Source organism: Netta rufina (genome assembly GCF_964035555.1).
Source record: "Netta rufina genome assembly, chromosome: 23".
NCBI lineage: Eukaryota > Metazoa > Chordata > Aves > Anseriformes > Anatidae > Netta > Netta rufina.
In genome coordinates this window covers 470941-496541 of record NC_140147.1, presented here as the reverse complement: position 1 = coordinate 496541, position 25601 = coordinate 470941, and the positions used below count along the sequence as shown (strand labels likewise).

The 25601-nt window shown below is 44.6% G+C and overlaps 2 protein-coding genes across 2 annotated transcripts; both read right to left on the bottom strand.

Moving 5' to 3' along the window:
* Positions 1–6540: 6540 nt before the first annotated feature.
* Positions 6541–13836, bottom strand: IL22RA1 (interleukin 22 receptor subunit alpha 1; the record flags this gene model as incomplete). Its single annotated transcript, XM_084300577.1, has 7 exons — positions 6541–7551; positions 7934–8055; positions 8289–8424; positions 8893–9077; positions 10287–10468; positions 11163–11295; positions 13794–13836. 7 exons carry the CDS (start codon positions 13834–13836, stop codon positions 6541–6543), a joined length of 1812 nt encoding a protein of 603 aa, XP_084156703.1.
* A 2730-nt stretch (positions 13837–16566) lies between these two features.
* IFNLR1 (interferon lambda receptor 1) lies at positions 16567–21134 on the bottom strand (the record flags this gene model as incomplete). Its single annotated transcript, XM_084300514.1, has 7 exons — positions 16567–17472; positions 17694–17818; positions 18583–18739; positions 19276–19418; positions 19847–20028; positions 20279–20402; positions 21077–21134. The coding sequence occupies 7 exons, from the start codon at positions 21132–21134 to the stop codon at positions 16567–16569; spliced, it is 1695 nt and encodes a 564-aa protein (XP_084156640.1).
* Positions 21135–25601: the final 4467 nt, after the last annotated feature.

Genomic DNA, 25601 nt, shown 5'->3' with positions numbered 1-25601 from the left:
AAGTGGGTTTTCTGAAACTGATCTTTTGCAGACACAGATCAATTCTTCACTCCAAATATCCCATCTGTGTATCTTAAGCTGCTGGCAGTTCCAGTCAATACTTCAATGGGATAATGCTTTATCCAGTCCTCTGAGTGCCTCCTGCTTCTTCTTAGGTCTTGTAAAAAGTTGGTAAATTGTGAAGAAAGCTAGCATCCTTCAAACACTAGCCGTAATGGAGTTGCTCAGTAAACAGCAAGACCCTCCCCAGAGGGAGCAGAGAAGCCTGCCCAGAGAGATCCCCCTCTTGCAGGTGAAACGTGGGGAGCAAGCAGCAGCTCTTGGCTGCCTTCCACCTCCAGCATTAGCTGCTAAAGGACCGTGCTGTTGCTGCAGCCCCTCTTCTGGGAATAAAGTGTACCGCTTTTAGGCACTGGATAATGAGTGGGCATTAATCAGAAGTGATTTTTAACAGGGTATTCCCCCGTACCTCCTTATGTCTTGCAAGAGGTTCGGAGACCGACAGCACATGCTGTAAACTGCACAGATTTTCAAGTTCTAGGAGCTTATGTTACTTTATGAAAGCACATTGGCTCTTTGGAAGTGTAATCATTGCTGAATAATATTCATTCAAACATACTTGTAAATCTTTCCTTTGCTCACGCTCTATTGTTGAAATTTTCTCTTGACAAATTTTTCAATATATTTAAGTTTTATTGCTTTCTAACCCTTAAACAATTAAAAATACACCCCTGACAACTTTTTCCAGGAGTATGATTTTCTGTTAATGTAAACAAATCGTGTAGAAACTGTCCATGGAAAAGCAGAGTTGTATGGAAAAGCACAGTTATGGTAAATGCAAAATATTCCCAAATGCATATGAAAATACAGATTTCCTCAGTAGATGCTAACTTTGGATGAAACAAAGAAGCATTTGCAAATATAAAAAGTGAAAATAAAACATCTGTGTGGAAAAAATATCTTTTTAATTTCCTAGAATACTACTCTCTTCTGATTATTGCAGCTGTACAATGACTACTGTGCATCAGGTCTCTGTTTCTACGTTCATGAATAGTTACTGTTCCAAAATCATGATTAATATATACTACATCCAATTATTCCCTGGAAAATTTTCAGTGCTCTATAATCTGGTGTTTGTTACGAAGATACAGAGTTCTGATCTACAAAAGCTTACACTTTTCAATCCAAATGTATGCATTTTTTTCTGAACAGATCAATAAACAGAATAGACACTTGTGAGAAAAAAAAAATATTTTCATAAGAACAACACTGAAAAAACAGTAAAGACACTCTAAAGCAGATACAATCACAAAGCACAGTCTGTCTCTGAGGTGCAATACAAACAAAGTGATCATACAAAATAGCTGATGCTGCTATAAAGATCTTTTAAAATCTTGCTATAAACAGTAGCTTATTTACAGATAAACAAACTCACCCTGTGAAGACTACAGTGAGAGTGCCTGTCCTCATGCAAGAGAAAGGACAAAGGAGCGTTTCCTTTTCCCTGTTGACGACACTAAGAATGACTCTCCCCAAAAGAATGTTCCCCATGTTTGAGTGCCCATCCTCGAGCCTTAAATATAGCATCCTACCATGCCATCGCAGTGACAATGGGGAGACCCATGCGGGGGTTACACTGCTTGAGCCGTGCACTGCAGTGACAACTAATCACAAACTCTTTTTTGTTTGGTCAAATAATTGCCATTGCCAAATGGTAAAGGAAAGACAGGTGCCTCCAAAATTCAGGCATCAGAGCATTGTATTATCCTCTGCTTCCTTAGGATAGACATTCGTGAAGCAACTAAAATGAATAATGAATGTTTTAACCTCCTCCAGGATTTTCCCTTGGGTCAACATTGCCATTGCTGCATAATGGACTGAAATCGTTTATTTTTGACATCACTTTAGTGAATGCCAACCGCAGGCAAATCATGTCAGTGTATAATTAGATCAGAGCTAACAACAGTTCATGTGTTTAGGTTGGCTGTGATTATTTTATGTTCCTTTTTACAGGCAAAGGAGGGCTCAATGCTACCACAACAGTGAGCTTACACATCCAGCTGCCCACGGCAGTATCTGGGAGGCTGGAGTAGGGTAAAAAAACAGAGACTGCTGCTTTTCCATGTGTTTATGATCGGCTTGCAGTTTCAGCATTTGGAATAAACCCTTCTCAGCAATGTGAGCAGCGGGTGGTATTTTCTGTGATATCAGGAGAAAGGAAGGCTTGCAAGTAAAGCTCTGCAGCTGCAATGCCAGTTTGTTAGCCAGGTATTCTGCATCTGATTAGATGAGAGGGCAGTGCATCAGCAGTGGGCTTCGCCGAGTGGCCAGAAGGCAGTAAAGAGGATCTGTAAAAAATAACATTGCTGTATAGGGTGTAGCTGCAGGTCTGTTCAGCCCAATGCCCTGTCTCTTGACAGAGGCCTGTAGCTTTTTCTGAGCTGAGCACCCACCGTGCTTTATTGCTGCTAATAGACCCATCCCTGTTAATTAGTGTAATGATTCTGGTCTTCACAAGACTTTGTGGAAACGAGTCCCAACATCACATCTGGCAAGGTTTTGAGTCACCCTGATTGTATCAGTAGGATCCACCTGTGTTTGCTTCACCATCCAAGGGAAGCAAAGCTGAACTCCAGCAGGATTGGCACTGGAACAAGGGCTTCTGTGGGAAAAGTTTATTTGGTGGCTGCCTCAGACATCCAAATAAAGCAGTAAACAGATATTCCTGGGCAGGAACAGCTGAGCACATTTTGGTGTAAACGAAGCTGTCAAAACGAAGGAACACTTTTCTCATTGGTTTTTAACCATTGCATGACCATTTGGGTGCTTTCCTGAATTTGGTATTATGAGAAGAAATGGGTAATTATGGCCTGTTCTGCTTAACATTAATAATTTCTTTCATCCTTGTCATATCAACCCTCTGTTATGTGTTTTAAGGAGAAAAGACCAGTCATGCTCTCCTCATATGGAAGCTGTTTCAAACCTTTGACCGCTTTGTTACCTTTTTCTTAGAAAAATCTCTTGTCTTCATGTCTCACTTCTCTCATTGTCTCAGTCTGAAAAGACATGCATGGATGTCTTTCATCCTCTGAACCTGCAAGTGTAAGGCCACTGCTTAGCACCGAGATCCATCTGTGGTGCAGGCTCCTTCACGCAGTTCTGCTGCACCGTACCTCCCATCTCCAGCAGCAGGACTGCTTGGCCACCGTGATGCTGGAGACAAGCTGTAAGGTCTGCTCAGTCAGGGTCCTGGTGCTTTAAAAGCTGCCCCTCAACTCTGCTTCATCCCGTCTCCAGAATGTGGAGCTCCCCATTTGTTCCTTCAGCAAGGTTTTCCTCAAAGAACATGTTAAAAAATCACCCATGATTTCAGATGGTCTTCCACCAGTACAGCTCCAAAAGCCAAAACAGGTAACAGGGGAAAAAGCGAGCCTCACCCCGCAGCGACGTGTTTGCCCCCGTGCAAGCTCCCCGGCGAGCTACGAGCAGGGCTTGGGGAACAGCAAAGTGACAGCTCCCAGATTTAGCTGAGAAGACAAAGAGCAACGCGAGGCTCTAGGGTTACAGCAGCCACCTGCTGCGCCGATGTCCTTGTGACAACTGGAGCTGCAGCGCTCACCTGTCATCATCGTGACATCTGCCTAGGAGCAGGCACGGTCTTTGTCCTAAGGCAGTTCTCTGTTTTGTTATCTCGGGCTATCAGCACCGCTGTCTGGAAACGTCAAGATGAATGAGGAGCAGTCTCTTGGTTGGTACAGATGGCTTGCACGGGATGACCTTTGAGACAATGTTGAAATCATGCTGCTTATCTGGAAATGTTCTTACACCGAACGAGAGGGAGATAATTAGATCCTGCTATAGCTGTTTGCTGTGATGCACTTTGAAACAAACAAGGCAATCAATTTGATTATGAAAAGCAGTGAAGTGGAAGGCAATAAGGTCAGCATGTGTTGGTGGGGGATGGATGAGCATTTTGCTTGTGCAGCTGCAGTAAAGCTAAATAGCATCAACATCTTTTTCCAAGCTTTTCCAAAAAGAAATGGTTTTAGAAAATATGATCTTCCTCTTAAATCCAAGAGGTGACTCATGAGACAAGAAGCAATCTCCTCCTGCTTAGTACAGCAAGGCCTAAAAGATAAATATTGACGTAGCCATGGTCATGGCAGGAAGTTGAGAATATTGCTGTAGGAGATCACCTCCTTACGACATGGTGCAGAGAGTGCCTCTCTTGACCACATTCCTTGCTCATGCTGTAGGGGTAGAACAGATGAGGACAGGAGAGAGCTAGGCTGTGAGGCTTTAGACCATTCTGCCATACACAGCCTTTATCAACTTGTATAGTCAAAGGCAATGGAGCTTTTAAGGTATTTAAGTGCCTGAAGAAGAGACTGACATCCTGATGTGGCATACTTTGCATATTTAGGCACCTACATTAAGTCTAAAACTCCAGTCCTAGGTTTCACTGCCTTAGCTGCATGTGTCCTCTTGAGGCACCAAAATGACACGTTTGTTAAGGGCTGTGACATGATCAGGCCCTGTGGTGGGGGCTGCAGAGAGATTGGAGAAGGTTGTTAAGTAACAAATACTGTATTTTTTAGCAGTATCTTCAAATGCTCTAAGGCCCCCTTCGTTTCCACACTGTGCTGCCCATACTGACGCTGCACTGAGGATTGGGTTTCACAACACGAGCCAAAATATTGGCGTTGTGGCATTTGGTTATTCCCTGAGTAGCATCACTGGGAATGTTGTTGACACAGGATACATAGCCTACAGCAACCCTGAATAAAGGCCCTGGCATCACGGCCTTGAAATGCCGCCTCTCCAGGGGGCAGTTAGCGGGGCAGGACAGTACCCGGGCCTCACATGGCCTGGAAGCCACAGAGCTGGGCTGCTGCAACTCCTGCAACTGCTACGTTTCTCTTACCACATCCCTCATTTCATCTCTTGGCCTCATATGACATGGACACAGTGCTTTGTTTGTTACTGATGCTGGAGTTAGGGCCTGAATCTTTACCTGTGAAGTTTGGCATTCTTACGGTTAGTTCTTTAATCCTGGGTTGAATCATCAAAACCCCTTTACTTCATAAAGCTACAGTTTATTAGCAAAATCATACCAAGAAAGTGGAATTTAACCTTTGGCCTCAGCTTCTCCAGACTGAGAAAACACCTAAGTGCACTCGTGGTGAGAACAGCTGAGTTTTTGCTTCTGGTCAGCCTTCCCCTGGCAGTGCTCAGGGAGTGCTTCCAGTGAGTACTTCCCCATACTATTCAAAACCTGGCTTATTCTTACATGTGGTTTCAGTTCTTCTGAAAACCTGAGGTCATCAGACACGTGCACTTATTCACCACACCAGTGGAAATCGACAGGCTGAACTACACTCTCTTCTTAATGAAAAACAATTGCCATCTCTGTTCCCCAGGTAAATACCATTTAGCTTGCTTTTGGCAAAGCTGCAGCCCTAAAGGAATTTGGCTGTCAGCTTATGTTGGTTTCGCTTCATTTCAGCCCTAGAGGTGGCTGTGCTGGTAACAGAGGTAGAGGAGACCTCTGCAGTTGTAGATTCCTCTCCATCATTCACATGGAGCATGTTCCTCGCTGGTAGTGCCAGGGAAGGATGGGAGGAAGCAGCTCAACACCTCCCTGGTCTCCGTGGTAGATTACAGAGAGTAATGCACTCAGTATTCATTCAGGGTTCATGGGGCTGAACTGAGACTGGTGTAAATCCTTGTGTTCCTGCCTATGTGGAGTGTGAGCCTCGCCGCTTTGTCCCTGGGGATTTCTAAGGAAGAAGAGAATGGGTGACTATTTCATGAGAAAGAAAGCAGCAGCAGTTGAAGAATACGTCAGGGCTGGGCCAAGAGTGCATCATTCTGCTGTACAGACGAAAGTTTTCATCTTTCTACAATCATTAAAGAGCACAGCAGAATAGAGGGCATTTAGTTTCTCAGAACTGCTGCATCAGGAGCTATTACCACAGTTTCAATGACTGCTTTAAAGGCAAAGTCCATTCTATGGAAGTAGCTTTGCAAGAATCATACATGTATATCCAAGGGTAGAACACAAATATATATTTCATTTTTCTACTGTACCACATTGTTTTAATTCTTTTAGCTTTGCATACATCTGCACTTTAATTTCTTCAAAGCATGGGCATATTTTGGACCTGGCTGTTTGGTGTTGGTAAAGAACAAATACAGTTTATATTGTGAACTTAGCCAAGATTTCAGGAAACTGAATCTGGAATTTGAACTTGAATCCTAACTCAGCTTGAAAGTAGTCCAATTCATAACCAGTCTGAAGAATATCCACAGAGTGAAGATGTACTAATTAAGTGCTAAGATACAGTATCATAGCATACCAGGGAGAAATAATATTAGTAAGGTACCAGAGCCCATGAGAGAACAATAGTGGGAACAGCTCAGTGCCCTGTTACAATACATCCGAGATTAGCTATGTTTATTTGCCTTGTACTGTTTTCAGGATATGTTACTATGTTATGTAAGCAAACAGAATCTGGATTTTGATATTATTGTCTTTTCTTAATAAAATTCTGCGTTTTCATCTTCTTGATCCCACAGTACTTTCAGGTTCAGGTCTTTGAACAGTGTAGTGAGAGAAAAGCCATTACCCCGGTCTGAGATAGTGTCCTGGGACAGAACATTATCCAGTTTAGTGCAGCTAAGATCCTTTGCTGCTGTTAACTTCTGTGTTTCTTGAGTTTCTTGGAAGTAAAATTTATTTTCAGGATGTGACACTGAACCTGATGACATCCACCACTCTGTGTTGCTCTCCCCAGGGAAACTGTTGCCAGTACTGACCGAGAGGAGGAGAGCTGCTGATGGAGATGGCAGAGATTCATCCTCTGAAACCTGGTCCCCATCAACCATAACCGAAGACAACAACAGCGGCAGTGCTGCTGTCTGCTGTCTATAGCATCCTCCTTGTCCCACCAAAGACAGCGCCAGCTGGGGTACGTGCACTTTATTTTCAGTCCCGTCAGTCTGCAACAGCAGCTGCTGCGTTTGCCCAGGGCTCTGCTGCACGAGAGCTGGCTCCCCCGCGTCACCGCTGCCCCACAGTGCCACGTTTGGCCTCTGTTCTTTATAACTCCAGTGGCTGCAGCTTTTGCCCAGCACCTGGTTTACAAGCTTCACAGCAGCAAAGCTATCTGGAGAAACTTCCTTTAGCACTTGGTTTGGGTGCAAATTGTTCTTGTCAATATGGTCCATGCCATCGACACACACCCCGTAGGTCAGGGGGAGGCTGGAGACGCTTTGCTCGGCTCTCTGGGGAGCGTAAGCAGGACTTGTGCTTGCCGGGCAGGGTGGCTGAGCGGGCAGCTGGGACGCCTGCACGTCAGCCTGGTGCTGGTAGGTAGCTTCTGGTGGGCAGGGGGGTCGTGGTGGCTCCAGGGCTCTGTCCAGATGCTGGCTGATCTGCGCTAACTGCACTTCAGGGATGAGAAGCGAAGGTTTGGATAAATTGATGGGCTTTATAATATGCTCCACCGTCAGTGTGAGAGGCTGGAATGATGAAATCCCTCTGAAGTCCTGTTGAAATAGACAGACAAACATGAGCTATTAACAAGAAGTCTGCGACTTTGAAGGTTTGCTTTAGATTCTTAAAAAATTAAAAGCCTTGCTCTCCTTTAGGAACGATATAAACAATTTATTTCATTTATTAGAATAACCAAGATCCTTCAAATCTGCAGGCATCTTTGGCATCTTACATTACAACTCCCTGCAAGAAATTTTCTCTATGTGTGTAAGGATGACCAAATTAAAACTGCCAGCAGTCTGCAGTGAATGCAGTGAATGCCCAGACAATGCCCTTGCATGCACATTCATCCTCCTCAGTTAGTGCTGTTTTCAGGTGCATTTGCATGGTCCTGAGTGGTTTAAAGTTCTGCTGCAATGGTTTAAGAACACTTACCAAAGACATAGGCTGTGCACTGTGCTGCTTGACGTATTTATAGATCACGTAGCTAATTGCAGCAAACACCAGCCCGGCACAGAATCCGAGTGCAACAAAGCAGTAGAGAAGCCACGTGGTGTCTGGTTAGTGAGGGAAAGAACAAAGTGAAAATGTAGCTTCAGAGCATTGGGTTGGAAAAATGCATGGCATCATCTAAATGATCTCATAGGACTCGATTTTTAAATTAGGAAACTTTGCATTGGTTCAGAATGTTTAGTAAGGACATGATATTTAGCACCAGCTAAAAACTGGCCTCTTTTGTGCACCCAATAGCCTAGGTAGACTTTTAGCTGAGCAGAGTTAACAGCCTCACCTGGTAGAGTTTTCACCCGAAATACTTGGGATTTGCTGCTTCTCTCACGGAGGTATATGTACACTGTTCCATTATATTCCATGTCTGGGTCCAAGTTGATAACTTCAAATTCTTTGTTGTGCTCATTCTTTATCCACTATTTAAAATAAAGGAAAATGCTACATTTTAGAAAGATAAAATACATACAATTTCCTCAACTCAGATTGCAGAATTCAGCATATTTAAGTTACTAATAGCGTGCTACAGGACCGTAATAATTCTGTATATATGGAATTCTAAATACACAATTTCCTTTCTACTATTACTGCATTTAGTTTTTGCATTTCACTTCATTCATACTTGAACTATGTCACTTTATTTTTCCGTCACTGTCAGCTTTACTTTTTGTTACTGATACTGTAATGTGGTGGACTTTAGTTTCATTTCCAAAATTTTAGAGGAATGCTTAAAGTTCCTCTTGCCTGCTGAAAGTCAAAGACACAGTTTCTTTCCCTTGTGCATCAGAAATCTCCTCTATCATGTACCAGTTCTGATGTCCTTCTCCACCTCATGCAAAATGTGATTTACAAAAGTCAGTGGCTAGTGGCCTGAGGTTGTACTTTACCTTTTGGTGTGTCCGTTGGTTGAACAGTGTTAAGTGATAATCAACAGGACCAAATTTGCTATAAATGTCCTCTATGGTTAGCTGGTGGCCATCCTCACCTCTCAGCGGAGTATAGGGGGGCCGTATAAGAAACTTTATGGACCGTACATAAGGAATATACTCTAATTCTGGTGCTCCAATAACAGCTAGAAAAGACAGAACAGGAAGTGTCAATTGTTAAGATTAAAGCTAATATGTTATCAGAGTGTTTTATACACATCTTATGCACACAGCAGTCTGACTGTAAATGATTATGCCTGTGTATAATCAAAAAAGTATTTGGGCTGCATTTTGTTGACCACAGAAAAATCAGGAAAAGGGGGATAATGCCTTTCCTCAGGGTTCTGCCCCGTTTAGCCAGTGTTTGTCTCTAGAAATTCCTTCCTCAGGCTTTTCCTTAGGACCCTGCTCTCACTGTTTCTGTGTTGGTTCCTTTTCCTGCACAGAAGCATCCTCCCTCGTGTGTTTGTGCTGAGCTGAGTGTGGGATCCCACCACAGGGCACTCAGCTAACTGCTACCTACGTTCCTATTCCCATCCTGCTTCAGATTTTGCCTTTAGAGCAGTTCAGGTCTTGGGTGTTGAAACTTATCTTCAGTGAAGGGTATGCACAATGCAGAACACAGAGGTTTAACACAATCCGTATTTAAAAGCAGCACTCAGTACTCCTTCAAGTAGCTTAAAATAGTTAAAAGAATGGCTTTGGGGAATAGGGTCACCTCACGAGGAGCATTAAAGCTTATGCTGCAATGTGAAGTGAATGTTTTGTGATCAAAGCAACTACGTGGCTCTTTCATGGCTTATTTCATGCAAAGATCTGAAGGCTTTTCATAGCCACTGACTGCTAATGCCACCCTGAATTATTCTTGACAAGTATTCAGTACACAGACCAAGCAAGTGGACGTCCAGAGGGTGTGGTATTTGTGGTGCAGCTCACTTGGGGCTGGGAGCACCGAGCATCAGTTGGTCTGGCTGCTTATCCTGGTGTGCTGGAGTTCACATTTCCTAGCTCCTATGGCTGCATTACTGGCTGTCCTCAGGTTGCCCATCACGTCTCTTACTAAGTTCCTGCCTGTCTTCAATCTTAAAAGCAGTTCTTCCTTCTAGCACATCTGGCTTTTCCCCTTCTCTAATTGCACTCCGCGTCAGACCTCAGGGCTGGCCCTGCCCATTTGCTCACTTGTCTCTTTGCCCAACAGCAAGCCTTCTTCAGGACTGGAAAGCTTTCACTCCCATCCTAGCAAGCACAGAGTCTCGCAATACTAAAATTAGAGGAAACACTGTCCTAAACATCAGTGAGACTAGAGATGAATCCCCAACAAGCAGGATGTAGTAGATTTCAGCAGAGGTACGTACTCTCTTTTCTGGGTTCAAATCTTTCTGAGCGCACCCAGCTGGAGGAGCAGTAGTTCTGGCCAGCGGCCCTCACCCTGGCGTAGTAGTGCTCAGTGAAGTTTTCTGTTTCATGAGTGAGATTGCAGAAAGGCTGTGTGATGTTCTGGCACTCACGCTTGTTAAGCCAGACTTTCTCTCCATACCTTAGACAGGACAAAATAGCTTTTAGTCTGATTGGTATAGCAGATGCAATACAATCCTCTGGAATGATATAGACAGGCTGCTTTGCCAACTACTAGTAGATTTTAAATTAATTATTGCGATTAACAAGTGGCTGGGAATGAAATGGCAGAGAAACCTCCCCTGGCCTATAGCCCTTAATCCATTCCCACTGGTGTTTCTGTGTGGATAAGGCTTTGAGGAAGTGCAGCTCCTTTCAAGGCGCACACAAGAGTGTCCTTCAGTCGGTGACTCCGGGGTTTTTTGCTCGGTCTGGCACTGAATGACTGCATGCAAATTCATTGCTGACTTCGCAAACTACCCAAATGCAACAAAGCTATTGTGTAGCACTGGTCTGATTTCTTTTAGCTCTAGTGACTGACCCGGAGGAAGGCAATTGCTATTACCTGTATTTACAGGTGAGGAAACTGCAGAATAGAGAGAAGTAAGTTGCTGAGACAAAGCTCTGTAATGGAGTAAAACGGGCAAGCCATGGTGTAAAAGTATTTGCTTAACTAAGCATCATCCACCAGTTTAAATAATCCTGTCCTTTACTGAGTTCTTGCCTAAGCAGAACCATTTCCACGAAAGCAAGACAAGCAGCAGAAACAGCAAAATCTACTCAGAACAGTGGCTGCAAGAACAACAGAATTCCAAAAAGAAGCAAATTTCACATACTGCTTATACTGGACATCATATACTGTGCCAGGGGGAATGTCTGCTTCAGTTTCCCATGTCAGGATGTTCTCAAAGTTTGTAGAAGAAAATGCTGCACGTTTCAGACATGATGACCTCTCTGTAGTCGCAATGCCTAGGGTAGCAAAGAAACTGGTATTAAAATGCATATTCTGGCATCTCAGCCCTCAGGTGAGCACGGATCCAGCACTGCTCAGCCATTTGGTGAACAGAATCATATCACAGAATGGCTTGGGTTGGAAGGGACCTCAAAGGTCATCCAGTTCCAAACCCCCTGCCATAGGGCAGGGATGCCACCCACTAGATCAGGTTGCCCAGGGCCTCATCCAACCTGGTCTTGAACGCCTCCAGGGATGGGGCAGCCACAACCTCTCTGGGAAACCTGTTCCAGTGCCTCATTGCCCTCTGAGTGAAGAATCTCCTCCTAATCTCTGGTCTAAATCTCCCATCTTTTAGTTTAAAACCATTCTCCTTTGTCCAGCCATTATCTGATTGAGCAAAGAGTCGCTCTCCATCTTTTTTATAAGGCCCCTTTAAGTGCTGAAAGGTCGCAGTGAGGACCCTGGAGCCTTCCCTTCTGCAGGCTGAACAGCAGGCATGCCACTTCCAGGTCGCTAGAGAGGGGCTGCAGAGCAGAAGCTTGAACAGAACAGGAACTCAGATCACGCACACATCACCATGTAGGCTTTGCAGATTGTTGACTCATCCCAAAGGAATCTATGTCAGGAATTTTTACAGAAGGGCCTCAAAAACTAAGACTCAGAAAGAGAATCCAGGATTTTCTTATCAGGTTTCTTTTAAAGCAGTTAAATGGCTAGAAAACTAGGAAAAATAACCTGTTTCCAAGCTAGATTCAAATCTGTGAATGCCACCACTTCTGCCCAGACTCAGGGAAGTAGTGTGTTTAGATCAGTCTCATATCACTGCAGATGTGATGGCCATTAGCCGCTCATGGTCCATGTTTTATGGGATGGAGACTGCCTGTGCAGAGCGACACTCGACAGACCTGAGACCTGGACTCTGATCTGGGTGTGCCAGGGTGAGGGCAAACAGCTCCTGGCTCCCTGCAGACCAAGTTGCGTGCCTCTTCCCACGGAGGATGGGCTCTAGATTTACGAAGCTGAAATGTCCCTTGCCCTGGCAAACATGCCCTTGTTTGGGGATGTTTGAGCAGAATGCCACCATGATCCACCTGCAGCAACCTGGCTATGAGCAGCTGCTGCAGTGTCCTGGAGACTTCGGGGTCCCTCCTGTAACCAGAACACACGGTGCCACATTTCCTCAAGGCTGATTCACAGGACCTTGGGCAGTAACCTTCAGAATCTATGAGCTCTGTAAATCTGAATTATAGACACGTCCTCAAAGTTATGCAGTTTATACATTACTTTTAACCCTTGCTTTGCAGTACTGATAAACTCCTTGAACTAATGGAGCTTCTGCCTGCTCTTGTTGGAAATGAACAGTCCAGTTACTGTTCTTGTAAACAGACACACACAATCAATGCAACCCCACTGAAAAAAACTGTGATAAACAGGTAGAAGTAGCAGCATTTTACAGATGGGAAAATTTAGGACCAGACTGGGGGGGACTTGGACAAGATTGCACTGAACAGTTGTGGTAGAGCAGGGACTAAAATATGCCAGTCCCTGGATCTTCCCCAAGCTTTCCCTCCAGCTGCTTCCATGGAGAACTGTGTGGCAGCAGTTTGACCCATTGTGCTGTACAGGAGGAGAATTAGTCAGAAAGACACAGATCCAGTTATCAGTCTTGTTGGGTAAGGCATTTTGGCAGGGAAGCAACACAGAAATAGGCTCAGGTCTACTCCAAATGCTAGCTGAGCACAGCCTCCTCCTTTGGCGGCACAAAGCGGGTGGGTTTCCCTGTCTGATCACCTTGAGACCGAGTCACCAGTACCCCGATCGTATCAGATGTAGGAAATCTCCATCTTCCCACCTTTATCCATACTAAGACATGGTTATGCAAACCAGTGTAACACAAGCACAATCAGCATGGGCAGGAAGAACCATGATATTTTGGTGTGAAAGTCCCCCTGCTTCAGAAGTTTCTGTAGGCACCTTCCCTACTGTGTAAGGTCATAGACACATACTCAGAAAAGCAGAGCAGAAGCAGATGAATGCTAAGGTTCCCTGCTGAGAAGCTGTCATTTGAAAACATAGCAAGTTTATGCTTGATTCACCCAGGAGTGGGTTTGCCACATTTGGTTTAGGATTGAATGGCTTTTAGGGATATATTATTTGTTTGTACCCCTTTTAAAATTAGGGCTGATTGTGTGTATCTGTGTAAGACACAGGGGGTGATCCAAAATCCCCTGAAGTCAGAGAATATCCTTTACTTCTGTAGGATTTGGGTTGCATTAAGCCAGTGGCAAACACTTTGGATTGAGGGAATCATTTCTTCTCCCTACTAATCCTTAAAGCACTGAGCACACCAACAATACTTTGAAAATATTAAAAGGAGAGAGCTTTTGAACAACCTCAAACAACAACTCATTCTCTAGGTCTTGTTTCAGGGCAAATGACTGAGCTGCTTCCCATACTACATGCCCAAACTGAAACACCCGCGGTCAGTGATAGGAAAGAAGTCAGAACTTACCGACCACTGAACACACAGCCAAGACGATCAGAAATTTCTTCATGAATAGCTAAGCAAGCCGGGCTGGGAGAACAGGCAGTGGATCCTGTGTGCAGATGAATCACCTTTTACAACAGCTAAATTCTTGCTTGTGAGGCTGAGTTGGATTTGTTGCCCAGTAACAGGCTGCAGAGCTGCTATCCCGCCTGCATTCTCATCTGAGATCACCAGCTGAAGACCTGTGCGCATGTGTAAGCACAGGAGAGAGAACAGCAGAGTGACAACAGGAACACCTCACCCCCTCTGAGTATACACACCTAACTGTACAAAGGTGCACGAGCCAGAGGCTTAGAAAATCCCCGGTTTTTTCTTGAACGAGAGCCAAATGCCATTTTCCTGATAAAGAGCTTCCTGCCTAAAAGCCCTCACTGAGGTTTCTCAGTTTTGGGGTTTGCTTTTCTGGTTGGATAGCTTTGACTGTTTGGAACTCTAGAAGTTAATATTTAGTGCCGTGCTCATAGCTGATTTTATAACTGCTGCAAACAACACACCTATTTCCTCAAGAAATACCTTTGGGTATTTTGTTAAAATGAGAGTCAGGCAGATCATTAGTTTTTAAGCTCTTCTATTGTTCGTGCTGGGCATGGGTGGGAGCCAACTGACTAACGCTCAGCCCTGGGCAGAGCACAGGCTCCTCAGGTGTGCCAGGGCCTGCGCACTGCCAGGTGGCTGCAGAGGTTCTTCACGTGGTGAAGGAAAGGGGAGGTCACCTTTCTGCAGCAGGAGCATATCTGACCCCAGTTGCTTCATAGCTTTTCTCAGAGGCAGTTGTAGACCTACAGTTAATTTTAGTGGCTGCTTAGATGAGCAATGGTCAGATTTTTGGAGGACTGGATCATATCTCTTGATGAGAATGGAGAGCTTTCCTTGTCACACAGCTACAGGCACTAAGTAGGATGGAGGATACGGAATGACTGCTCGAGCAGAGGTGGCTCTGGCTGCCCCTCGTCCCTTTCCAGTGGAAACCAGGTCTCAAGCCCTGGCAAAATATCTAGGAGTGGGATGCTGCCCCCACCAGTACAGCTCTCCTGCCTGCAGCCTTCTCCCCAGCTTTCATCCTGAGAAGACCTGGACAAGACCAAGAACTGGTCACGGGCCCTGTTTGCAGAGCTGTGACATGTCCAAATCATTTTGTAGAGGTTACACAACTTCTGAGCTTCCTGGAAACCAAAGCCTAGGGGGTTTTCTTGATTGCACAAGAAAATGGGTGGTAATTATATTTGGATGATCTATCTCTTTCTAAATTGACAGGAGGCATTACAGTACAGGATGTACCTAAGGATACTCCGGGAGAAATGGGTAAGAAAAAAAAGTAGAATTCTAGTTGATTAATCTTTTCTACCACCTCCATTTTTATTTTTAATTTGGGATCTTAGTGTGTCTTGCTTTCCTCTTCAAAGCAGTACCCAACACCTCATATAACCCCCTAACTCTTTCTGATGTTGTTCTCCCAATTCTCTAAAGATGTCAATATTAATAGCCCCAATCAACACCTTTCCCTCATCTGAGACAACTCTCTCTGAATGCAGAGAATGGCTATTGTGTGACTCCCTCTTTCTGTAAATGCTTTGTTTTCCTCCTTTTACTGGGGAAAAAAATGGGAAAATATGTTTCTGTGGGATGTGAAGGGTGCACATGAAAAATACTCTGCAAAAGTCAGTATCAATGTCAAGAGTGGTCCTGTCCCTCCTGTGACTTTTGTAGGTGGACTTCCTATTTGATTCTTTGCTTACAGAGACAGCCACGCTCCTGGTTGTTCAGTGACCAAGATAGAGACCTAGCCAAGAAGTTTCACAGAACTTCACTCGGACAAAAGCAGTAGAAATGGGATGCCCATGATGGGGTCCTGCTTTCAAATATGCTTTTCAAGATGAGCTGCAGTCACCCTTTGCAGTTCTGGGAAACATAAACACACACACACACAGTTATCTATGAAAATATTATTTCCTCTGCATGCAGCAGCTCTCATTCTGCACAGCAGGGGCAATCAGTACGTATATATACATTTGTATAAAAAAGCAAAATAAATAAACAAACATGCTGCACATTTCTCACTTTGACTTCAGTTCACTCCACTGAAACATAGAAGGTGATCTCTGTAGATTGAGAGGGAGATCTTTTCATCCCATAAAAAGCAAAGGTTGCTAAATGTCTCTGTAAGGTGCTTCCAGCCAAGCAGGAGTGCAGTTTTGCCATTATACAGAAGCAAATGTGATGTTCGGTGTTTTCATCCTGGCTCAAACCAACATGCAGGCACAACACGCTGCATTTTCAGAACCCATCTGATGGTTTCACACAGGGTTATGTTTTTGCCATCTCAGAAATGTTTTTGCCTTTCATAACTCATGTAAAAGTTATCTTGCTCTCAAGTGAGCACAAGGCACTGTGTGTTAGCTGCGTGATAGCTCCACGAGGTACCACACATGCCTCACCCTGGCTGGGTTCAGGTAGCGTGCCTTGTGCCGTGGTTTCAATGCTGTCTCACATCTGTCTTGTACAGAGGCACGGGGAATGTCCATTAGTTATGTTGCAGTAAAAATACACCTCCTCTGTCCCTAAAGCCGTATCCTTGATAGGCCACACATCAATAGAAAAAATTCCATGTAGACAAATAAATAAATAAATAAACACAGCACTGACAGTTATTTGTCCTTGTTCTCGTCTAGGTACCCTTGCCCAGGTATCTAGAGCTCTCTACCACTTTCCAGGCACACCACAGAACTTCAGGGGTACTCTAGCTTCTTCCCATGTAATGTGTGTGCTGATAGCCTTTTAATTTAAACTCTTGATTATATTTTCCCTCCATATTTGAAGTTCCAAATGCATCACTTAGTACTGTGGATGCAGGAGGTGTCCCTTCTATAAAATGATCGCTGTCACAGTCACTTGCAATACCTTCATCTTCTGCCACCTGTAAGGTCTGAAAGCAGATGAGTTGCTCCATGCTGGGATCCACACTGAGCTGTGACTTCTCCCTGACCTGGACGGGCAGATCAGCTAGTGGTTTCTGGTGACACGTGGTGACGTGCTGATGCTTCCTGTGCAGGCAGTGCTCGTCAGCTGGAAGGCTGGCACAAATCCTGTTCAGCGGTGTTTGGAGGGGGGTCATTTCCAGGCAGTCCTCCGGGTCTGTATCATGCTGTCCGTGTTCCTCGGGACCTGGGAATCTCACGTCAGTGAGGGATATTCTTCCCAAAGAGGAGCTGTGAGGAAGTGCCTTTTCACTTCCATGGGATCCTGAGGTGTCCACTTCATTCTGTCTCACTGGAAAGAAAGAGAAACCCGAGGCCGTGAAGTCCAGCACAGATCCGCTGTCCACAGAGAGACCGCCAGATGTGGAGTCCATGCCTGTTTCTGGCCCAGCAGTTCTGGACGGCTGGTACTTCAGGCATCGCTTTGGAAAGTGACGCATTTCAGTGTATGGGATGAAAGTCCTGCTGTCTTCTTCATCTTCCTCCTCCTCTTCTGATGACGATGACGACAAGAAAGAAGTCATACATGGTAGGTTGTTTCTTGGTGACGTTCTGTTTTTCTTCCCTTGTGACACTGGCTGCTCTGTGCAGGTCAGAGAGTCCACGAGAAACTGCTCACGGAGCTCACAGTGAAAGGGTGGTCCAGCAACTTTATAATTAGTTAAATCCTACCAGGGAAAAGAAACAAGACAGATCAGAGAGTTGGTGGTGCTTTTAAAAGAGAAGTTTGGACATAGGATATGCCAGAACCAAAGCTGCCTTATAACGGTATTTCTGAATGCAGAACTGAGAAATGTGGCACACATGCAGCTCCTCCACTCCTCCCCAGCCACCCTCCGAAAATCAGCCAGACATCAAGTCGGGCGGCAGCCCAGCCTCTGGGCCGTACCAAAGCACGAGGCAGCTTCTTGTGCTTAGCGTCTTGTTTCAGCAGCCAGGCGATGAAGACACTTGCCAGAAGGACAGGGAAAACAAACACGGGGATCATGGCAGAGTATGGGAGCTTCCATTCCACTGCTGAAAAAGAGCAAAATAATCTCCTTTATTCTTTGTTCTTTTTTTCTTTTTTTTTTTTTTTTTTCTTTCAACATAAACAGGCTGAGTCTAATTTTTTACCAGAGCATGCTATCAAAAGTAGCTTCATTTTCTCCATAATCTCTGAGGAGAAACTGGTTATTTCACTAAGGTCAGAGCTTTGGATGCTGGACCCTGTAGATCACTTCTGGCATCATCTTCATAGCAATGTTACTAAGTTTTTTTTTCAGTTGATAACATTTTAAGCAAATTAAAGTGATGGTAAATTTAAATAATGGGCTCTTATTCTTAGCTTTTCTTTTAGAAGTCTCAGAAAATGTTATGGCTTGAGAGCCTTATTTTACAAATTAAGATAACAGATTTGCCTAAGACCAGCCTCTAAGCCAGAGTCACAGATAGAAATGAATGTTGATACCAGCCAGTGCCTTACTTAGAGTAGGTCAAAAATGAGACTTTATTAACTTTTTTTTTTTTTTTTTTTAGGAGAAATTTGATAATTCCCAAAATTTCAGCGTGACCATAACTCGAGTATAATATTTCAAGATTTTCTGGAAATACATTAGAGGTGGAATTTTTTAATGAAAACATTTCTATAGAAAGCAGTCACCTTTCACCAGAAAATCCAACCAATCTGTTTAACTGGAAGGCTTTGTTGTTGTTGTTGAAAAGCTAGATTTGATGGAAATCTTTGACTTAGCCCTACTCCCATTTGACATCTTAACACATCCTTCCTTGGGACATACCTTTACGGTTTAAAACCATGCACACTGGTTGGGAGAATTTGCTGTACTTGAAGCCAATGCTTTGGAAGGAGGATCTGGCACTCAAGCAGTAGTTGCCTCTAAGCGCAGTGGTGTCGATAGTCACTGTATTCTTCCTAAAGATACTTTCGTATTGCTTCTGTTTAGAAACAAAAAGAACAGATGGTTAGAAAGATGATTCTTTCATTATTCAGATGCTGCTTCTCTACTTTTTGAGCCTATGATTCTCTTCATCATACTGCATGGCTCCAGTGGTTAGGTGTGTGGAGTGGCACTTGCTACAAAAAGCAAGCATCTCTCCTAGGCCTTATGGTTTCTTGGGTGGGATTTCAGGTGGGTTATGTTCTTTGCTGCCACAGCTACACTGTTAGCAGTACCTGAACTAGCTGTTTTAAACCTCAGATATTTCTCTATTATGCTGACTGTGGTGTAGCCTCACCATCACATTTTCTCTGATAAAAACAGGAATAGAATAAGAGAGGGAGTTACTGATAAAATAAGGATGCTGACTGTAATGCATTCATTTATTCTCTGGCTTTAGTTCGACTCTGGTTTGACCATTTCAGTTTCTCTAGGCCCTGGATCCAGTCACTCTCTGCCTAGTATTTTGCAGCCATTTCAATTCAGCTGGGCATCATTCCTCCACTTCATCTAAGAAATGCCACTTCTACTGACCTTGTCTTCAGATCCAGCTTCCCAAAGGTTCAAGTCATACATCCAGGAGAAACTCTCCACACAGGTGGCCAAAGGGAAGGTGGCATTCACATGGAGTACGTTCTCCTGTACGTTCACATTTAGCACTGGGGGAGCCAGTTCCACTGTAAATGATCAATCAGACATAAGAATAGTGCTTGCTTACATCATAATTTCACAGAAGTAATATTTTATGTGATTGATCTAAACTTCTAGCTAATACCCTGTGATGGACATGAAGGAAGAAAGAAGGCAAAGGAATACCTTTTTTAAAAAAATTGATTTAATATACCCCTGCTGGTGCTGTCTTTCCACTGTGGAGAGCTTGAAACCAGCTTGTTTACCTACAGCACTGATGAAACAAATTCTGATACCTGCTACAAACTATTTTCAAATCATTGTGGCTTGTTGTTTGTGCACTCTCAAATCTGGTATTCATAAAGCTGCCTCTTACTCTTTGTCTTTCTTCTGTATGTGGTTTAACTGATTTGCTCAAGCAAGCAATGTTGTTGGGGTGTCCTTTCAGCCAGGCTGTAACCCAACAGGCACTCACCATCCAAATAGTATTCCTTGAATTGGGATTCTACCCATGGCGACTGGAGTTTTCCAGAAATAGCTTTCACTCGAGCCCGGAATTTAATGAAGAAGTTTGGAAGTACACAAGTCAGGTTGCAAGAGGTACTGTGGATATTTTTACAATGACGAACCTTTATCCATTTGTCCATGCGTTCCTGGCTAAAAGAAGAAACAAACATCACAATATTAAGCATGCTGTTTTGTTGTACTTCATAGAGCAAGAGAAGGAAGTGTTTTGCAGGAAAGACACCAAATCTTGCTCAGAATTCAGAGTTTCCAGACAGATAAGGATTGGTTTTGGTGAAAGAATGCAGTCAGATCACCGATAGTAATGCCATTGCTAAACGTACATCCACAGATGTTTGCATCGTGCCATACTTTCGATGAGACATCCTTGATAAGCACTTACCTTTCATACCTCACAGTGTATGCCACATCTGGTGGAGATCCTTCTCCTGGAGTCCATGTCAAAATCATGTCAAAATCTTTTGACAGTAATGTAACATTCTGAGGAGGGGGAAGCTGAATATGACCTAATTGAAAGGGACAATTATGTAATGATTAAGCAGGGCTCTGGGGATAGGAAATATCACCTGTTTTTGATCAAGGTGTTTTCAAAATTGTTCTAAGCAGCTCAATTAATTTTTAACTGTAAACTGGTTTTGGAAACAGGTATGTCTGTGTCGTAGTTGTGTTTTCCTCATCTCTCATAAAATGTCTTCATCTCAACAGCTTTCAGAATTAGGACCTAAGTGTGGGAAATCCATCCAATTCTATAATTTTAGCAGCTTCCCCCATGGTCTCACCGGATTTCCCTGCGATCCGGTTTACAACCCCACAAGTTCCAGCCTGACTCCCTTGTGCTCCCACCTCCGAGCCCCTAGACGAGGCAGACACAACTGGGTCACAGCACTCAGGCCCAGTTCTCCCAAGGCAGACTGTATCACAAGTACAGCAAGATGCAGCACGCAGGCTTGCCGGTGTGCTTTCTGGCACTAACTGTGGCAGGTAAATACATCGCTACTCTTCAACTAGACGTGTTCTGTAGACAGATTTTGAATTGCCATTTCTTTACAGCAGAATATTTTACTTGATGTGGGTCATTCCCACTCTCACTGCTTAAAACTTCTCTGTGTATGTCTTTCCTCTGACAAGCAAAGCCCCATAGCATGGCGAAATGCAAGTAACAAAGCCAGCAGTACTGTACCTCTCGGCTGCCGCAGGAAGCACAGTGCTACCAGGACTCTGATCCTCCAAGCAGACATGCTGAAGCAGAACTTTTCCACTTGTAATATATTTCTTTTCTTGCTACCTTTTCATCATCTTTTTTCCTGTATTAAGTTGTATGACTTGTGGAAGAGCATGTAGTTAATTAACTGCACCGAAGCACGCAGCCTTACTTCCTGGTACAACCCACGTACAGGACTGCACAGTGAGCCAAGAAGGGAGCAGGGGTGAAGCTGCTTTTGATGAAAGCAAAAATGTCGTAAAGATTGTGGTACAACGCCCTCCCGTGTAACTTACCTGATCTCTCTGTCACAGGCTGTGTGCAAAAGGAACACGGTGCTAGCCTTCTCTTGTGAGGCACTTCATAAGAAAATTGACCTTTGGAATTTGCTTGTTTGGCCATCAAATATTAATAGAAATCAAATAAGGTTTTATTGCACGAAATATCTGATAATAACCTAGCAATAATAAAAACAGTAAGCAGTAGTGTGTGATACTATGTTAGTCTTGTGTTTATAAGAAGCCAAGGATTTTCTCTCAATTTATGTTATGAGTTTAAGATTATTTTTTACAAGTTATAGATTTACTCCGCTTTACAGTGGGGAAAGCAAAGTGCAGAACTGGGGCAGGGATCTGCCCCATACACAGTATGGGGGAACGAAAGGATGAGGATCCCTTTGATAAAGGCTGTGTTTTGTTGGATGCCAGTGCTGCTGTCGTTTTACTTCAGTTATCACTTATCAATTATTTGTCATCACCCCCAAATTATCAGTCAAGATCAGGACCAGTTGTCAGGACTGTGCCAACACACAGATGGTTCTTGGCCCCTGCACTTCCAAATCGATGAGCCCGTCCGCTGCTGACCTTGGCATTTGCAGCTATGAAACTCTTGAGGTATTTGTATTTTCAACAACTCCTTTAAACTCCAGAGCTCTCCTGGAGCAAAGCTGAGTTCCTAAGTTGCTGCCGGTGCAGCCTCATACATCTTCCCCTAGCAAAGTCATGGAGACAGCAGTTTTGTTCAGTGCATGTCAGAAACACAGCAGGAGAGGTCCTGGTACAGCTGTGAGCTACGCCACTGAGTACAGTGTGTGCAGGGCCATGTGCTTGGACATGCTGTGCTGCTGCATCCTGTGAGCAGTGAGAGCAGGGAAACAGCCCGACCACGTGCGCTGTTTGGTTAGCCAGACTGCTCCCCTGCTGTTCGCATCACAGCCACCTCCAGGCCTGTGCTGTGGGGAAAGGAAAGGAAAAATGATGTTACTGCACAGAAGATAACACCAGCACAGAGAAGATGGGCTTTTCTGGGTCTTCCCCAGATGGGAGGCTCACCAAGCCCAGCAGGTGGCCTCATGCCATCCCCTGTGGCTGTCAGGTTCTGGGTACTATGTGAGAGAGCGGCTGATGGAGCTGGGGTTTGTACTGGTGGAAGCTTGTACATGTATATTTACCAGGGAGGAATCAAATGCCTCATTTCCCCGAGCACACTATGATTCAAGCCATAGGAGGAGACCCTGCTACAAGTTTCTTTGATCACAACTTTCTCCAAAAATCTGTTTCTTCATAGCACAGGCCTCTGCAACTGTAGTTTTCTTGTTCATTGGCTCTTTTGCTACCTCTGTTTAATTTATATGAAATTTCTCTTTCTCGCACATACACACAAAACCCTACAACACTGTCAGCCTCCCTCTTTTCTCTCTTCTCTTCTCTTCTCTTCTCTTCTCTTCTCTTCTCTTCTCTTCTCTTCTCTTCTCTTCTCTTCTCTTCTCTTCTCTTCTCTTCTCTTCTCTTCTCTTCTCTTCTCTTCTCTTCTCTTCTCTTCTCTTCTCTTCTCTTCTCTTCTCTTCTCTTCTCTTCTCTTCTCTTCTCTTCTCTTCTCTTCTCTTCTCTTCTCTTTTCTTTTTCTTTTTCTTTTTCTTTTTCTTTTTCTTTTTCTTTTTCTTTTTCTTTTTCTTTTTCTTTTTCTTTTTCTTTTTCCTTTTCCTTTTCCTTTTCTTTTTCTTTTTCTTTTCCTACCTGTTGATGTTTTGTGCACATGATGCATACATTAATTTAGTCTTTGCCTATGGCCTGTATTTTGAGGTGTGTTCTTGCTGTTCAACTACCTAGTCCATAAAGAAATGTTTCCCACTTACCTTTATGGAAGAATGGTAGTTCCCAAATTCCAGTGAAACATTTTGCATAGGAATTTGCTGATCAATAGGAGAGGAAGATTTGCAAATGTGTTTCATCGAGGCAGACTTCTGCTGGCACCCTGAAGGATTTCCCCTGCTGGCGACTTGCCTGGTTATATTTTTGGCAGGTGGGTATCCAGGCTTCTGCGGCTTTCAGTATCTCCTGCCCAGAGAAGGGGGTTCTGGCTCCTTTTCCTTTCCTGGGGAATTCTGAAATGTTTGGGTTTTGCTCTGAACTGGAGTGAATGCAAATTTAAGATAGCAAAATACTGCATAGTGCAGATGAAACATTGCTCTCCTGATTTCTGAGGCCAGATCCCCTGCACATTCATTGCAGAAGAGCTGCAGTGGGAGTGCCTTTGCAGTTTTTGCCTTATCCTTGCCACTCCACCTCCATCCACACCACATTTCGGACAGAGGTAGCGGAGTCCTTGTTACTGGCAGTTTTTTATGGTGATTCAGGTCGAGTTTGGTAATGAAGTTGGGGAGCAGACCCTGGTTGTTGAGGACTCTCACAGGGATCCTTGCCACATGCAGGGCCCGCAGGCCAGCAGCGCGTGCTGTGTGCAGGACCCGCAGGGTGGCACCTGGGGGTCTGTGCCCCTCTGGAGTCCTCAGAAGGAGGGGATGCTTTTCCTACCATCACAGACACCCGGCTGGGAAATAGATTGCACGAGGTTACCTACATCTCAGTTTACTACAGAGCTTGGCTAGTTTAGGAGGAAAAACAAAGGCAAAGTGTCTGGAGGGTCCAAGCTCTGCTCGCCTCCAGCACCACGACCCAGCGCGCCCCCCCCGCTCCCTGCAGCAGCCGAACAAACGGGGGGCGACCCGGGGCCGGCCCCGCTCCGGAGGGTGCCTGCCCTGAGACCGGGGCTGTCTGTCGCGACAGGTCTCGTGTCGCGGGGGGGCCGTGCCGCGAGGTGTCGCTGCCTCTCAGCTCCGCGCCGCAGTGGCACCACGGGAACCCAAGCCGCTGATCCGTACGCGAAAATGAACGAACATTTCTCAACCACAGCTTAGAGGAGAGAGCAGACGGTGACCTGCCACCACTCGCAGCACACCTGACATTTCTGAGGTGCTCGCACATTTCCAGCACCACCACGCTGAAGGACTGGGGGAATGTTTTCAGTATTTCTTCAAACACGAACCAACCTTCTGAGCAGCTTCTGCATGGTGTCTTCTCCGGTTGATTTTGTTTCTTTCTGAAATATTCTTTTCTTCCAGCTGTCATTGCCTTGTGCTAGGTGAGAGCACTCAGGCTAGGAGAATGTTTCCAGCAGGGAGGTGCGGTTGTCACAGACACGCTGGACACTGGAAATCTCAGGCAATCTGAGTGACATTTCCCTGTAGTTCTTGCTGGGTGATTTGACAAATTTTTCAAGAGAACATGATCCAGATAAAAATTATTTTAAAAGGAGATTTTGGCTGAGAACCTGGTAAATGGGTGACTAAGACCTTTAGTCATTCAGACTCAAAGCTCTTTAAATGGTCTTTTCCTTTCCTGCTGTTTAATTAACGTCTCTGCTTCGCTCAGGGCATGATGCTGCAAACACTGCTGGCAGCGCCTCCTGTCTGCGCTGCTCCTGCGGCTGAGCTCCCTGCTCGTGGCTTATGGAGCAGCCCTTGCCCCACATGGCATTTCTTCGTTTGCAGCTGAGGTGCTGGCACCTCGCTCCCTCTGACAGCATCCAGCTCTTTGGCAGTTCTGCAGGAGGCTCTGCAGCAAAGGCGTTCAAAGCATCAGGAGCACAAGGCACGGGAACAGCCCCAGCCCCCCCCGAGCAGCTGTAGCTGTGGCTTTGGCGTGGGGTGCACGGCACAGAGTCTGAGAGAAGGAGAGATGTGATGTGACAGCCAGAGACTGTCAATGGCAAGGAGCTCTAGCAGCAAGCCTGGTCCTGTCTTTATTGAGCTAGCTGGGTGAACTTGAACCTTCTCGCTCATCCCTGGAAAACCTTTTTGTTGAAGGCTCAGCTCTGACCTGGAACTGGGGATACTTGAACTTCTGCAGCTCAGGAAGTGTTTTCCTTTCTGTGCTTAGAAAGAACGATTTGCTATTGGTAATTAAGAGGTTAAAAAGTCCACAAGGCTGAGCAATGCCAAATAATAGAATGCAGCAGTGTCCCCCTGACCCAGACAGGCATCTGGGGAACCTGTCATCAGGAGAAAATAAGAGAATGGGCTTGATTTGTTTTTTAACCCAAGTCTGAAAAGACTTAGATTGAAAAGCAAAAGCAAAAACAAAACCTTAAAATGTTCCCCATACAAGTGCTATGAATCATTTCATGATTTTTTTTTTTTCCTAGGGCAGGGTTTTTAAAGGAACGC